This window comes from Palaemon carinicauda, chromosome 18, assembly GCF_036898095.1.
Source record: "Palaemon carinicauda isolate YSFRI2023 chromosome 18, ASM3689809v2, whole genome shotgun sequence".
Taxonomy (NCBI): Eukaryota; Metazoa; Arthropoda; class Malacostraca; order Decapoda; family Palaemonidae; genus Palaemon; species Palaemon carinicauda.
The window spans coordinates 74,947,547-74,960,906 of record NC_090742.1 but is presented as its reverse complement, the minus strand read 5'-3'; the positions used below and the strand labels follow the sequence as shown (position 1 = coordinate 74,960,906).

Here is a 13,360-nt window from a genome sequence, read left to right as displayed (position 1 = left end):
GGCACCTGTTGAGATACTACCGCTAGAGAATTATTGGGTCCTTTGACTGGCTAGACAGTACTACAGTGGATTTCTCTCTCTCGTCACAGCTCATTTTGTCTTTGCCTACACATACACCGAATAGTCTGGCCTATTCCTTCCACATTCTCCTCTAGTTTCATACACCTGACAACACTGAGATTACCAAACAATTCTTCTTTGCTCAAGGGGTTAACTATTGCTCTGTAATTGTTCAGTGGCTACTTTCCTCTTAGTAAGAGCAAAGAGACTCTCTAGCTATGGTAAGCACCTCTTCTAGGAGAAGGACATTCCAAAATCAAACCATAGTTCTCTAGTCTTAGGTAGTGCCATAGCTTCTGTACCATGGTCTTCCACTGTCTTGGATTGGAGTTCTCTTGCTTGAGGGTACACCCGGGCATACTATTCTATCTTATATCTTCCTCTTGTTTTTTATCTAAAATCTTTAAATTTTTATATGAAAGATCTAATTTAATGTTGTTACTGTTCTTAAATATTTTTATTTTGATTGTTTATTACTTCTCTTGTAGTTTATTTATTTCCTCGTTTCCTTTCCTCACTGGGCTATTTTTCCCTTTTGGAGTCCCTGGACTTAGAGCATCTTGCTTTTCTATCTAGGGTTATAGCTTGGCTTGTAATAACAATAATATCAATAAAAGCTCCCAATCTTGCTTGGGAGTGAAGCTGGTGTGATCCCTCCTCCAAATGAGATAGCTCATGGGATGAGGGCTTACCAGAAATATGACTCGTGAGAGTTGGAGATCTGTCCCTCCTGACTGATCCTCCAAAGGATGTCTGGAACGCCCTGCAGAAGAAGGCTTCACTTGCCGAGAGCGTGATCTTGAAGGCCTGTCAGGAGAAGCTGTGTTAGAAGGAATCCTTTTGCTCTGACTTACCTCCTAAGGAGAGGATCGCCTGTGATGAGCGCCTGCAATGATCAGGTGGAGAGTGCTTTGAGGATGGTGTTGAAGCTCGATGATCGCGATCCTTGTGCCTGGCATGAACATGGGCGTTGCGAAAAGTTTGACGATGATCACAAGAACGACAGTTATCCTCTAAGGAGGAATGGTTAAAATGACTGCTTTAAAGACGAATGCTTGCAATGAAGCAAATGCAAGGATGAGTGACAAGAAGAAAGACATCCTGGAGAAGAGCTTAAAGGAGAATGTCCAACAGGAAAAGCTCATCAAGAAGAATACCTATGATGAGAACACCAACAAGACGATAGGTATCCCAACGCACCTCCAGCTCACGTGTGCTCGCGATGCGTGTGATGAGGCGAGGTAGAGCTCTCTAGAGAAGATCACCTGGAAGTTGTTGACAATGGGAAAGTTCTGCACCAACAAAAAGCAGCATCAGAAGTGCTGGAATGAGCGTACCAAATGCGAGAAGCAGAAGCCTGGTCCACAGGAGAGTGCAAAGGCAAAGCTTGCCTAGAAGTGCATCTGAAACTACAAGGAGGCAAAGAAGGTCTACAATGAGAAAGACAGGAAGGTGCTCGTGGAAGAAGCCTGTCATCTGGAAGAGCACAAGGGCAAAGGTCTGGAAACTGGGATTCTTGGAGTTGGTCGTCTGGGTGGAGAGTCTTCCTTCGAGGATGAGAGACCACTTCTGATGGGCAGGCCTAGGATCCTCCTCCGGAGAGGAAGGATTAGGTAGAGGTTGTGCAGCAACCCGGCGAACATGCTTCAAAGAGCTAGGATGCTTAGCAGGAGGAGAACTCCTGGAAGAGCAACTGTAATACGCTCGCAACGAAGACTTCCAATCTTTGTATGGACAGGACTGCCGCTCCAGTGGGGTAGGTCGAGGATCATCCTATGCAAGTGACAGGGCAAAGACTGGACATCAAAGAGGCGATGGCCTTTGAAAGGTGTCTGGAAGCAAGGGCTTCTGCAGTCTTGCCTCTGACGGGGATCCTTGGATACCTACAGAGGGTCAAAGCAACCAAAGGGCATAAAACCTCTGAAAAGAAGTTAAAGGACCACCATTCTTGCTCAATTGCTCTCAGGGGGAAAAGACAGAAGAAAAGTGAGAAGGAAGAGTACCGACTTCAAAGATGATCCCGAAGGCGATGAATCCCTCTAAAGCTTCTTCTTCCTCCTTCTGCCGACCTTCTCCCACTGGGAAGATAGCCACTCCCGACATTCATTACACAGTGACACTTGTGTACAGGCATGCCCTTGGCATTGAGGACATAACAGTTAAGGATCCACATCTGGCGCACTCACGAACAACAAATAAAATACTCAAAGCAAACCGAGAGAAAATGAAAAGAAATTATTAGTAAATTCTACCATAAAGCTCCAGCAAGTGAGAACATCACTCACTGAAAGCTGAAATCTACGTGAATTGTCAGTGAGCCAGTGGAAGGACAACAGTTGTTACACCTCATTATAATTTCAACAGCCATGTTCCAACTTTGCTGTTTCCTATTCTTTTAGGTAAAGGACAATGGATTGTATTCACAGTACAAAAATAGAAATACTGAACAATAAAGTACTGTACTGTACAGTACCATGTTTCATAGTCAAATACTGAACAATAAAGTACTGTACTGTACAGTACCATGTTTCATAGTCAAACCAGAAAATAAAGTGTTACTACTGGATGCATATGCTTTCAAAATTAAGAAGCAGCAGAACTAGTTTTACAAATCTATACACCATGGTGCACCATGACCTTCATTTTCTCTATTCTTGTCAACTGCTGTTTAAGTTTCTCAATGTTACAATGACACAGTCAAACTTAAAAATCACAAACACATGACATTTAGAATATTAAAAACTACAATGCATATTATATTTCTACTCATTTTAAATGAAATACAGTATTCTTTTAATTTCAAACTGTACATTTGTTAATCATAGGTAGCATACCTGTATCTTAGGTTTCTTGTGGAAACTTATGTTTAAGGGATTAACCACAACCTTGGTTTTTCCACGGCGTTCCAACTGTCCTAAGACCATCATATGTTGCGATATGATGTCAAAGGGAACAATGATAGTCTGTCCAACTAAAGAAGCACATCCTCCACCAATCATGGCTTTGATCCTATTGTCTTGCACACCTCTCTGTTGCAGGATGTGTCGCACACTTTCATAGGTAGTAATGTAGAAAATGCCCGAGACAATTTGGAAAGCACTAATCCAAAAGCCTTTGTACAGACCACCAACGCCTGACGAAATACAGTAAGAAATTAAAAAAATTTTCACATCAATAAAATATTTAAAGATACAATAACTGGGTTCATTATTCGCACACACTTTTACATGAAATGTTATGAAAACTCAAGCTCTAATTGGCATGAAAAGATAAAGCCAAAATGCATACAGTACTGTACTGTGTGCTACCGGTTCGTACAGCATATGAAATATTTGTCATGAATGAAAATCTTAATACAAAAATTATAAACACATCTGCAATGTGAACATTACATTATAGTATATTTTAAAATTTAGGTTACTATACATTATTGTTAATATTCTCTACTTACAGCATGTGTGAATAAAAATAATCCAACAGTGATTTACAAAACAAAAGATCTATCAAATAAAAGTGTGTACTAAATTTGCGGCAAAAATATAAAAAGCTGTACTATTAGCCATTAAAGTTCTACAAAGTTTTATTGATATAGTATGTATGTGGATAGGCCTAAAAACCAGCCAGTAATGATCATTATACAAATAAAATAATTACAAAACAAATACAGCTTACCTTCATATTTGGATATTTTTTGGAATGCATCAAATGTGCCCTTATAGACTTCTGAGTGCCTCTGAATCTGAATCCTTGTCTTGATCACAGTAAAAGGATATAAAAAGCATCTTACACTAAAAGAACTCAACATAGAAAGTGGATAAAACTTGTACTTGTTCATCATGTCCCACTCGATTGTCTGAATACCGGCATATCTGCCATTGTTCATGGTTGGCATGTTTATTGATTCCATTTCCGTAGTACTATAGAATTATGCTGAGGGCCGTATTATGCAATTACTAGCTGTATTTAATAACAGTCAGGACTTTTTCTCCCATTTTCCACAACTTGATCTAATATCAAATGTAATTTTGGACTTCATTTAATATAGATTTCACTGAAGAACTGACAATTGGAGGAACTTCTTTTGTCACCAGAGAAGTGACACAGAACCGAGTAGCAGTTTATCATAATCTTCAATATAACTACAGTAATGACCTTTCTGAAAAGATACAAAGCAGGGAATGAGACATTTACATCACCAGGTAAATACATATCAGTCTATCTAAATATATACATACACACCAAGGCTGTAGTGATAATCTAGCTAAGATAAAATGACATATGGGGTAAATGAAAGTGCAAAAAAACAGTACAGCCCCGTACTCTTCAAAAGTTCAAAGTTGGAGCAAATGTTTTTATGTTGACCAGGCTGACATGAGTCTTTTTATAGTTTATATATGACATATCTGTTTTTGACGTTAATAGTTTATATAGGACATATCTGTTTTAACGTTGTTACTGTTTTTAGAATGATTTATTGTTTATTTTATTCTCATCATTTATTTATTTCCTTATTTCCTTTCCTCACTGGGCTATTTTTCCCTATTGGAGCCCTTGGGCTTATAGCATCTTGCTTTTCCAACTAGGGTTGTACCTTGGCTAGTAATAATAATAATAATAAATAATTTGAGGATTTTTTGGGATTAGCCTCAAACTCCCAATCTATTTCTTATACAGGAAATTATACTATACTATTAAGCAGCTTTACTGCTAGGTTTTAACAATACTGTATAATTCTGCACTGTACCTTCAAAATATTCAAACATGATTTATACATATATTTAAAAAATAGGTACCACAAGCTACATTTAAATAAAACCATATACTGTACAGTACTAGTCCTCTAAATATAGAGTACCAATTATAATGTGTCATGCTCGGCACTCTATAATGGTTTGAAAGGTTTTTTGCAGCATCCCTTTACTCCTACATATCTTTCGAACTTGCTTTTCACCCATTCCCTTCGACATCATCTTGCATAGCTTTACAGTACAGTATATTAAAAAGAATTGTGATGAAGAAGTCTCTCTAAACTAATTAATGATAATAATGCAAATAGTACCCATCACAAAATTGGAATTCGCCATAAGAAATGGACGAGTGATGGTAAGTCTGGCATTCTTCTCTGTATGATTAATAGGGGTTGGAGCATAATAGTTCGCCTATTGATTGACTAAAATGTGATCAGCATTTCATTGTCTCGGTCTACTGATTACTTTTTGGAGACTGATGGTGGGTTACTAAGCATTTGATTTTGGCATTCGCTTTTGTGAACTTTTTTTCAACCAATTAAGAGCTTCCAAATATTTAAGCCCAAGCTTTCACAAATGTAGTTTGGCGAGCCATTTTTTTACACCTCAGCTTCAGTTCCAGCATGACTATAGGCAGAAGAAGACATTTTCCAGAGAGAAGCTCAACCTTTCAAAATTTTAGTCTAAATTCACCAAATTTGGTAATTGATTATGTTAAAAATACTCTCCATTCAGTATACTGTATAGCTATTATTGCTAATGTGAAAGTTAGAAATATCCCCAAAATAATAACCTACATGAAATTAAAGTACTGAATAATATTAACGCCAATAAATGATTATGTGCTTAAAGACACAACTAGGAGGGACTCCACAGAAAATGGAATAAAATTCCCATTTACAATGAGTGCCAGCCTGATTCTGCCATAATGTACTGTAATAGCAAAAAGGAAGTACAATCTATTTCAAAATGTTTTAATTTAAAATATTTAGGTAATTGATTATGTTGAAAACACTCTCTGTTCATTATATGGCTGATGTTGCTCATCTGAAAATAAAAAAACATCCCTAAAATAGTGACCCCGGTGATGGCATACACTGCACATCTATGTACGGTTTGCCATAACAAAGAAACAGTGATATGTTTATTTGCGAGTGAAACAAGCCATGGCGGAGCAAAAATAATTTGAAAATGTGAGATATAAATTGTCACTAATTACGATACTTTTTATAGCAACTCGTGCAGATGTGGTGCACAGCATTTTCATGTAATTCTTGACAGACCAGAGAAGCAGGAAAAGCAAATACTACCTGAGAGACAGGCTATGAATTCTGGGTAATTATGCAACTTCAATTTCTAGCCACTTACATGAACCATATGTTTCTTACAAATTATTATCTTGAGTTTATAATGCTTTTCTGATTGTTACTATTTCTGCAAATCACTTTATTAGGTGTTCCCCCACCAAAAGCCACATTTTCCCGCAGAGATGCACCATAATTGTTTTTATAGGGTGGGTTGGGTAAAATAATGAATGGGTGGTTTACCCCCCTTTATCCATGGTCATAAATTGGTAAAAACAGCGAATACAAAAATATATGATTCGAGTATTTGACTAGGATTAATGAGTACAATCATTTAAATAATTGGGAACTATGATCTCTAATACAGGGTCTTTAGAATTGGATTTTAACGAAAGATAAAAAAAAAAAGCAAATCAGACAATGGCCAGGTTGAGTAAAATATGGAAATCAGATCGTCTGAAATTACATATAAAAATCAGGCTATACAGTATATCAGTTTACTGAGATCTGTATTACTGTATGAACAAGAGTCATGGTATGACAATGAAACAATCTCCCACAGATTTTGTAGATTTGTGAACAAAGCCCTCAGAAGAATATCGAGAGTTAAATGGATGGACATGACTAGAAATGAAACTATAAGAGAGATTATTCTTTATGTAGATAAGATCATGGTGAGGGGTAGGACTTGCACATAGTTCAGCTGGGTTCCACAAGGCACTAGAATAGTTGGAAGAGCCAAGCTTACATGGCTGAGGACTATGAAGCGTGAAGTAGATGATGGATGGAGAAATACTGAATTAAAAGCTCAAGATAGGAACATCTTGCAAAATCTAACAGAGGCCCTTCGCGTAAATAGGCATAGGAGATGATGATGATGATTTGGCTAGAAATTAGGGATCTTTTCGGTTTCACTGCTGCAAAAACTAAGAATCCAAAATACACTTTTCTATTCTTTTTTTTCGAGAAATGAAAAATAAAAAAGTTATGACCAGTTAAAGATGGCTATTTCCCATGCACTTGTTAAGAAACTTAATTTTCAGTGACGAACTGGGTATTAGCCATGACGCGGTTGTGGACTACAACCAGTATCTAAGAAAGATAAGTTAACATTGAGACTTGACCAGACCTAACCTAACCTTGCTTAACGTCTAACCTAAGCTAACATTTTAAAAAAACATTGTGCTTCTTAAAGATTTTGTGTTCTTAACAAATACATAGGAAATAAACACCTTTAAATAGCCATAACTATGTTATTTTTCATTTCTCGAAAAAAATAGTTACATTTCGTTAAAAGCATAAAAACTGCAATAGAAAAGTGTATTTCGGTTTCACAATTTTTGTGGCCGTCAAACCGAAAAGGCCTGAAATTAGTATCAGGGGTGTGTGATCACAACCATGCTCCATGTCCCGCTTATTTTCAAACCTATCGCTAATAATACGGCAGTCCTAATTGGGGTGTTAGCCATCAGCCACCACGCCGGTAGGTAAGGACTAAGTTTGTAGGTTGGGTTAGGTGGGGAAGTTTTAGGTGTTGTTCTATGCACGCGGGGGGTTCAGTCCATTATACAAAGGCTCCAATGATCCTATATCCAGCAAAAATTGCAATTTTTGGATTTTTCTACAATCTACTAGGACAGCCTTCCGTTGCTCTAGTCAGTACATACCAGGCATGTTCTCAAATGCAGTAGGCCAGGCTCTGCAAAGCTACACATGCCACCAGTGAGATACTGGATAAGCACAATCAATCACTTAGAAAACTACTGTAATAACGTCTATGGTATATGTGGATAATCGCACTCACATTTAGGGTTATTTGATGCCTTACCGTACCTAGGAAGTATGACCTTTGGACGTTTCTCCAAAAGCCTAATGCAACCTCACATTCCTCTAGGGGTATTCCAAGGGCACCATAACCTTATGTCAAAGCATTTACATTACATAAACATGTCCTACTTCATCATATGTAATCAAGGTTGGCAAACAGTACATTACACTTTACAACCTAAGTAGTACAGACCACAAAATACAACTATTAAGTAATACTTTTCAGTTTCACTTTCCACCTTGATATTGGCCGACCACAGAGCCTTCATCTCAATGTGATACATCTGGATTCGGCACACACTAACAAACAGTTCTAGCGTATTTCATCTTATAATAAACACTAATGATTTCGGTGGTTTAATTTGTATTAATATATCTCAATTAAATCATTCATTATGCAAAAAGATAACCTTCAGCAATAATTCCTTTTCCTATACATTTCGAACTACGAGTTGACGAGGTCAAGGCTGAGCGCATTCGAACAATACTTTGTAATCAGCTGATTCTTCTACAAAAATGGTAATATTAGTTTCAAATGTATTGATGTGTGACAAAAAAAAATCAATTTAAACAAAAATCATAATGGACAAAAATTCCGACGAATTCGTTGAACTGGTAGTTATTTAGCAGCCAAAGCAATAGGTCGTAGGGATTGCATCATAGATTTAGCAAAATCGGAATGTAATGCGGCAGAAAAAAAAAATCGAAACCGATTTTAACAATATAGAACTAAATTGTTTGAAAGTTGGTTTATTATTTCTGTTGCCTAATTATTTGTTTCTGCGTGAGATCTTAGAAGAAAAAAATGGTTATTCATTTTACGAGAATGAGTGAAAATAAATAAATTAAAAAATATTGAAGTAGACTAACTTGTGGGCAGTTTACCCGACAATGATTACGTCATCGTACTAAAAACTGATCGGTTGATTACAAAAACGCCGGTACACAGCCGGCAAGGTCATTGGTCATTACGTAATACACGACATACTCAATCAGTAAAAATTTTAAATACTATAACATCCCCATGAATTGGTCAAGCTATTTGTAATTTCTAATTGACTTATGATGAATTTCTACATTATCTCCTGCAATGCATACCGATTATTATCAAGATTTGCAACAGATTAAACTTGTGAAAAATCTTTAACATTTCAGCTAAATTTAGAGCCACGTGTGAATAAGAAAATGACTCAACAGCTATGTCCATAAGTTTTAATCCATTTCACGTCAGAGTTTCTTTGGAATGGAATTATTTGCTTTTACTAAGGTTGACATATGCTAAGGCCTGTGACCATCATGGAAATTGTGATGGAGGCCACATAAACAATTTCGAAAAAAATAAAAAAAAATACAGTATAACATAATACTATTGAACGCTCACACTAATAATCAATAGCAGTCTTTTTTTTTTCTCGATAAGGACCTCATTCACCTTGCCATATCTTTTACTATATGATATGATAATGTGAACGGTATAGATGAAAGTATCTCTCTCTCTCTCTCTCTCTCTCTCTCTCTCTCTCTCTCTCTCTCTCTCTGAATATATATATATATATATATATATATATATATATATATATATATATATATATATATATATATATATATATATATATATATATATATGTGTGTGTGTGTGTGTGTGTGCATATATATATATATATATATATATATATATATATATATATATATATATATATGTGTGTGTGTGTGTGTGTGCATATATATATATATATATATATATATATATATATATATATATATATATATATATATATATATATGTGTGTGTGTGTGTGTGTGTGTGTGTGTGTGTGTATGTGTGTGTGTGTGTGTGTGTGAGAGAGAGAGAGAGAGAGAGAGAGAGAGAGAGAGAGAGAGAGAGACTAAAGAAGGGAAGAAGCATCAAGTAATTGAAAAGAAGGCTTGGCGCCAATAAGTATTTGCTTTAAAGGATGAAAATGGATTAACACTATCAACAAAAGAGATGGGGTGGTAAAAATTGCAGAGGATTTCTATACAATGCTATGCAGTAGTGATTTTGAAATAACTTTGAAAATATGAATAATGAAACACCTGAGCCGGCATCAAAAGTAACAGTAGGAGATATACATACATACATACATATACCAAGGCACTTCCCCCAATTTTGGGGGGTAGCCGACATCAACAAATGAAACAAAACAAAAAAAGGGGACCTCTACTCTCTACGTTCCTCCAGCCTAACAAGGGACTCAACCGAGTTCAGCTGGTACTGCTAGGGTGCCACAGCCCACCCTCCCACATTATCCACCACAGATGAAGCTTCATATTGCTGAATCCCCTACTGCTGCTACCTCCGCGGTCATCTAAGGCATCGGAGGCAGCAGCAGGGCCTACCGGAACTGCGTCACAATCGCTCGCCATTCATTCCTATTTCTAGCACGCTCTCTTGCCTCTCTCACATCTATCCTCCTATCACCCAGAGCTTCCTTCACTCCATCCATCCACCCAAACCTTGGCCTTCCTCTAGTACTTCTCCAATCAACTCTTGCATTCATCACCTTCTTTAGAAGACAGCCATTTTCCATTCTCTCAACATGGCCAAACCACCTCAACACATTCATATCCACTCTAGCTGCTAACTCATTTCTTACACCCGTTCTCACTCTCACCACTTCGTTCCTAACCCTATCTACTCGAGATACACCAGCCATACTCCTTAGACACTTCATCTCAAACACATTCAATTTCTGTCTCTCCGTCACTTTCATTCTCCACAACTCCGATCCATACATCACAGTTGGTACAATCACTTTCTCATATAGAACTCTCTTTACATTCATGCCCAACCCTCTATTTTTTACTACTCCCTTAACTGCCCCCAACACTTTGCAACCTTCATTGACTCTCTGACTTACATCTGCTTCCACTCCACCATTTGCTGCAACAACAGACCCCAAGTACTTAAACTGATCCACTTCCTCAAGTAACTCCATTTAACATGACATTCAACCTTGCACCACCTTCCCTTCTTGTACATCTCATAACCTTACTCTTACCCACATTAACTCTCAACTTCCTTCTCTCACACACTCTTCCAAAAAGGCATGAAAAGTCAAAGCAACAGAAGATAGCCTGACAATTTATTTAATTATAGATGGAGGAAATATTATAATAATAACTGGCTGAACTTTACATAAAATGTTTATAAGAATTCTGTATACCTATAGCTTGTAAGGAATTTATCATTATATTAATTCCCAAAAACACTTGAAAAATCGTGTCCTATAAGCTTAATCTCAGTGATTTATAAAGTATTTACAAATATCATATAAAGCCAAATAGACAGACAGCTAGATTTTAATCAACTAAAACAACAAGCTGGTTTTAGAAACGGATATTCAACAACTGACCATGCCCATGTAATTAACCAGCCAATGGAAAAAATTGACTGAGTATGACAAACCACTGAGCATGACATTTATAGACTTTTAGGAAGATTCTGATTCTGTCAAAACTTCAGGAGGTAGTAGCCAGTAGGTTGATCTGGGCACCAGCCACTCGTTGAGATACTACTGATAGAGAGTTATTGGGTCCTTTGACTGGCCAGACAGTACTACATTGGATCCTTTTCTCTAGTTACGGCCCATTTTTCCTTTACCTACACATATACCGAAAAGTCTGGCCTATGCTTCCCACATTCCCCTCTGTCCTCATACACCTAAAAACACTGAGATTACCAAACATTTTTTCTTTGCTCAAGGGTTAACTACTACAATGTAATGGTTCAGTAGTTACTTTCCTCTTGGTACTTACTTTTACTTTTAGGGGTTTATTTCTCGCCCTCCATCAGACACTAAAAGTCTGTTCAGGCGGGGCTTGGTGTGTGAAAATAATTTCTTTCCAGTTAATATTTTGCTCTGTATCTTTTCAGTTATTCACTAGCATTTGTATTCAGGCTTAGTAGTTTTCAGATCACAATTATAACACTTTCTAAAAAGATAAGTCTTCAGGTTTTTCTTGCAAGCTGCCACATTTTTGCTATTATTGACACCAAGTGGAAGGTCGTTGTGGAGTCTTGGTGCAGCATAACTGAACGTTCTTCCTCCTATTGCATGATTCACACTAATTTCGAATAGTCTATATGGGTCATCAGCATGTCTAACTTTTACAGCAGCGCTAGTAGCTTGAGGGTAGGGGACCAAGCAATCACGAAGATATTTAGGCTTACTACTTGTAAGTGCTATGTGAGTCAACAAGCAAATCTTAAATTCAATTCTAGCCTTAACCGGTAACCAATATAGATCGATCAATGCAGGAGTTATTCTCTCCCGAAGTTTAATGTCTTTTATCAGTCTAGCCGCCCGATTTTGCACATTTTGAAGCTTTCTTAGTAGTGTATTGGGCAATTTATAGTACAGAGAATTGCAATAATCAAGCCTTGATATTACGTGACTCATCACTAAAATTTTTGTACTGCCCTCTGTTAAATATTTTCTAATAAATGCTATGTTTCTCAGGTGATAGTTACACACTTTCACTGTGTTCACTATTTGATCCCACATTGACAAATTACAATCTATCAGTACACCCAAATTTTTCACAACAGGCACAATCCTAACATCAGCTTCACCAATTTTTATACTTTAAAATAACTGGTAATTCTTCAAAGCCACCTTTGTGCCAAAAAACCTACATTCTGTTTTATCATCATTTAATTTAAGCTTTTTCCTCTGCATCCATGTTTTTATTTCAGTCATTATCTCATCAATTTTCGTCTTTGTATCTTGGGTTGTTGAAATTGAAAGGTAGAACTGAGTATCATCTGCATATGGTTTAAAGCCCAATAAGCCTAATTTTTTAGCAATCGAAGAAGAAACAGACAGTTTGTGCTTCTAAAAAGTATATTTGCAATCAAGAATCACGCCTAAAATTTTCAGTCATAAGGGGCAAGAGAAACATTATCAATGATGGGTTTTGTTCGGTTCAACTTCATGGCCTATAATTTGCACCATCCAATAATTTTAGCTAGCTCTCTATTAAGGGATTCAGCAATGATAGATCTACATTCAGGAGATGGAAGTGATGCAGAGAGAGTAGTATTATCTGCATATGTATAGGCCTACAGTGCAACGCTTAAAACATATAGATGCAGAATCTGTAATGCAAGATAGCCCTACGGTGCAACGCTTAAAACATATAGATGCAGAAGCTATAATGCAAGATAGGCCTACGGTGCAATGCTTAAAACATATAGATGCAGAATCTGTAATGCAAGATAGCCCTACGGTGCAATGCTTAAAACATATAGATGCAGAATCTGTAATGCAAGATAGCCCTACGGTGCAACGCTTAAAACATATAGATGCAGAAGCTATAATGCAAGATAGGCCTACAGTGCAACGCTTAAAACATATAGATGCAGAATCTGTAATGCAA

At 36.9% G+C, this 13,360-nt stretch overlaps 1 protein-coding gene across 7 annotated transcripts in view; it reads right to left on the bottom strand.

Moving 5' to 3' along the window:
- The window catches only part of LOC137657900 (solute carrier family 25 member 44), a 43,086-nt gene extending 34,823 nt beyond the window's left edge, over window positions 1-8,263 (bottom strand). Inside the window, exons 1-3 of one of the 7 annotated variants that reach the window (XM_068392539.1) lie at window positions 8,179-8,263; window positions 3,733-4,216; window positions 2,895-3,193 (exon numbers count right to left, since the gene is read on the bottom strand). In XM_068392539.1, coding sequence (XP_068248640.1) covers window positions 2,895-3,193; window positions 3,733-3,967 — 534 coding nt within the window. In that variant the 5' untranslated portion in view covers window positions 3,968-4,216; window positions 8,179-8,263. The other 6 variants (XM_068392537.1, XM_068392536.1, XM_068392542.1 and 3 more) reach the window with 6 other exon arrangements.
- Window positions 8,264-13,360: the final 5,097 nt, after the last annotated feature.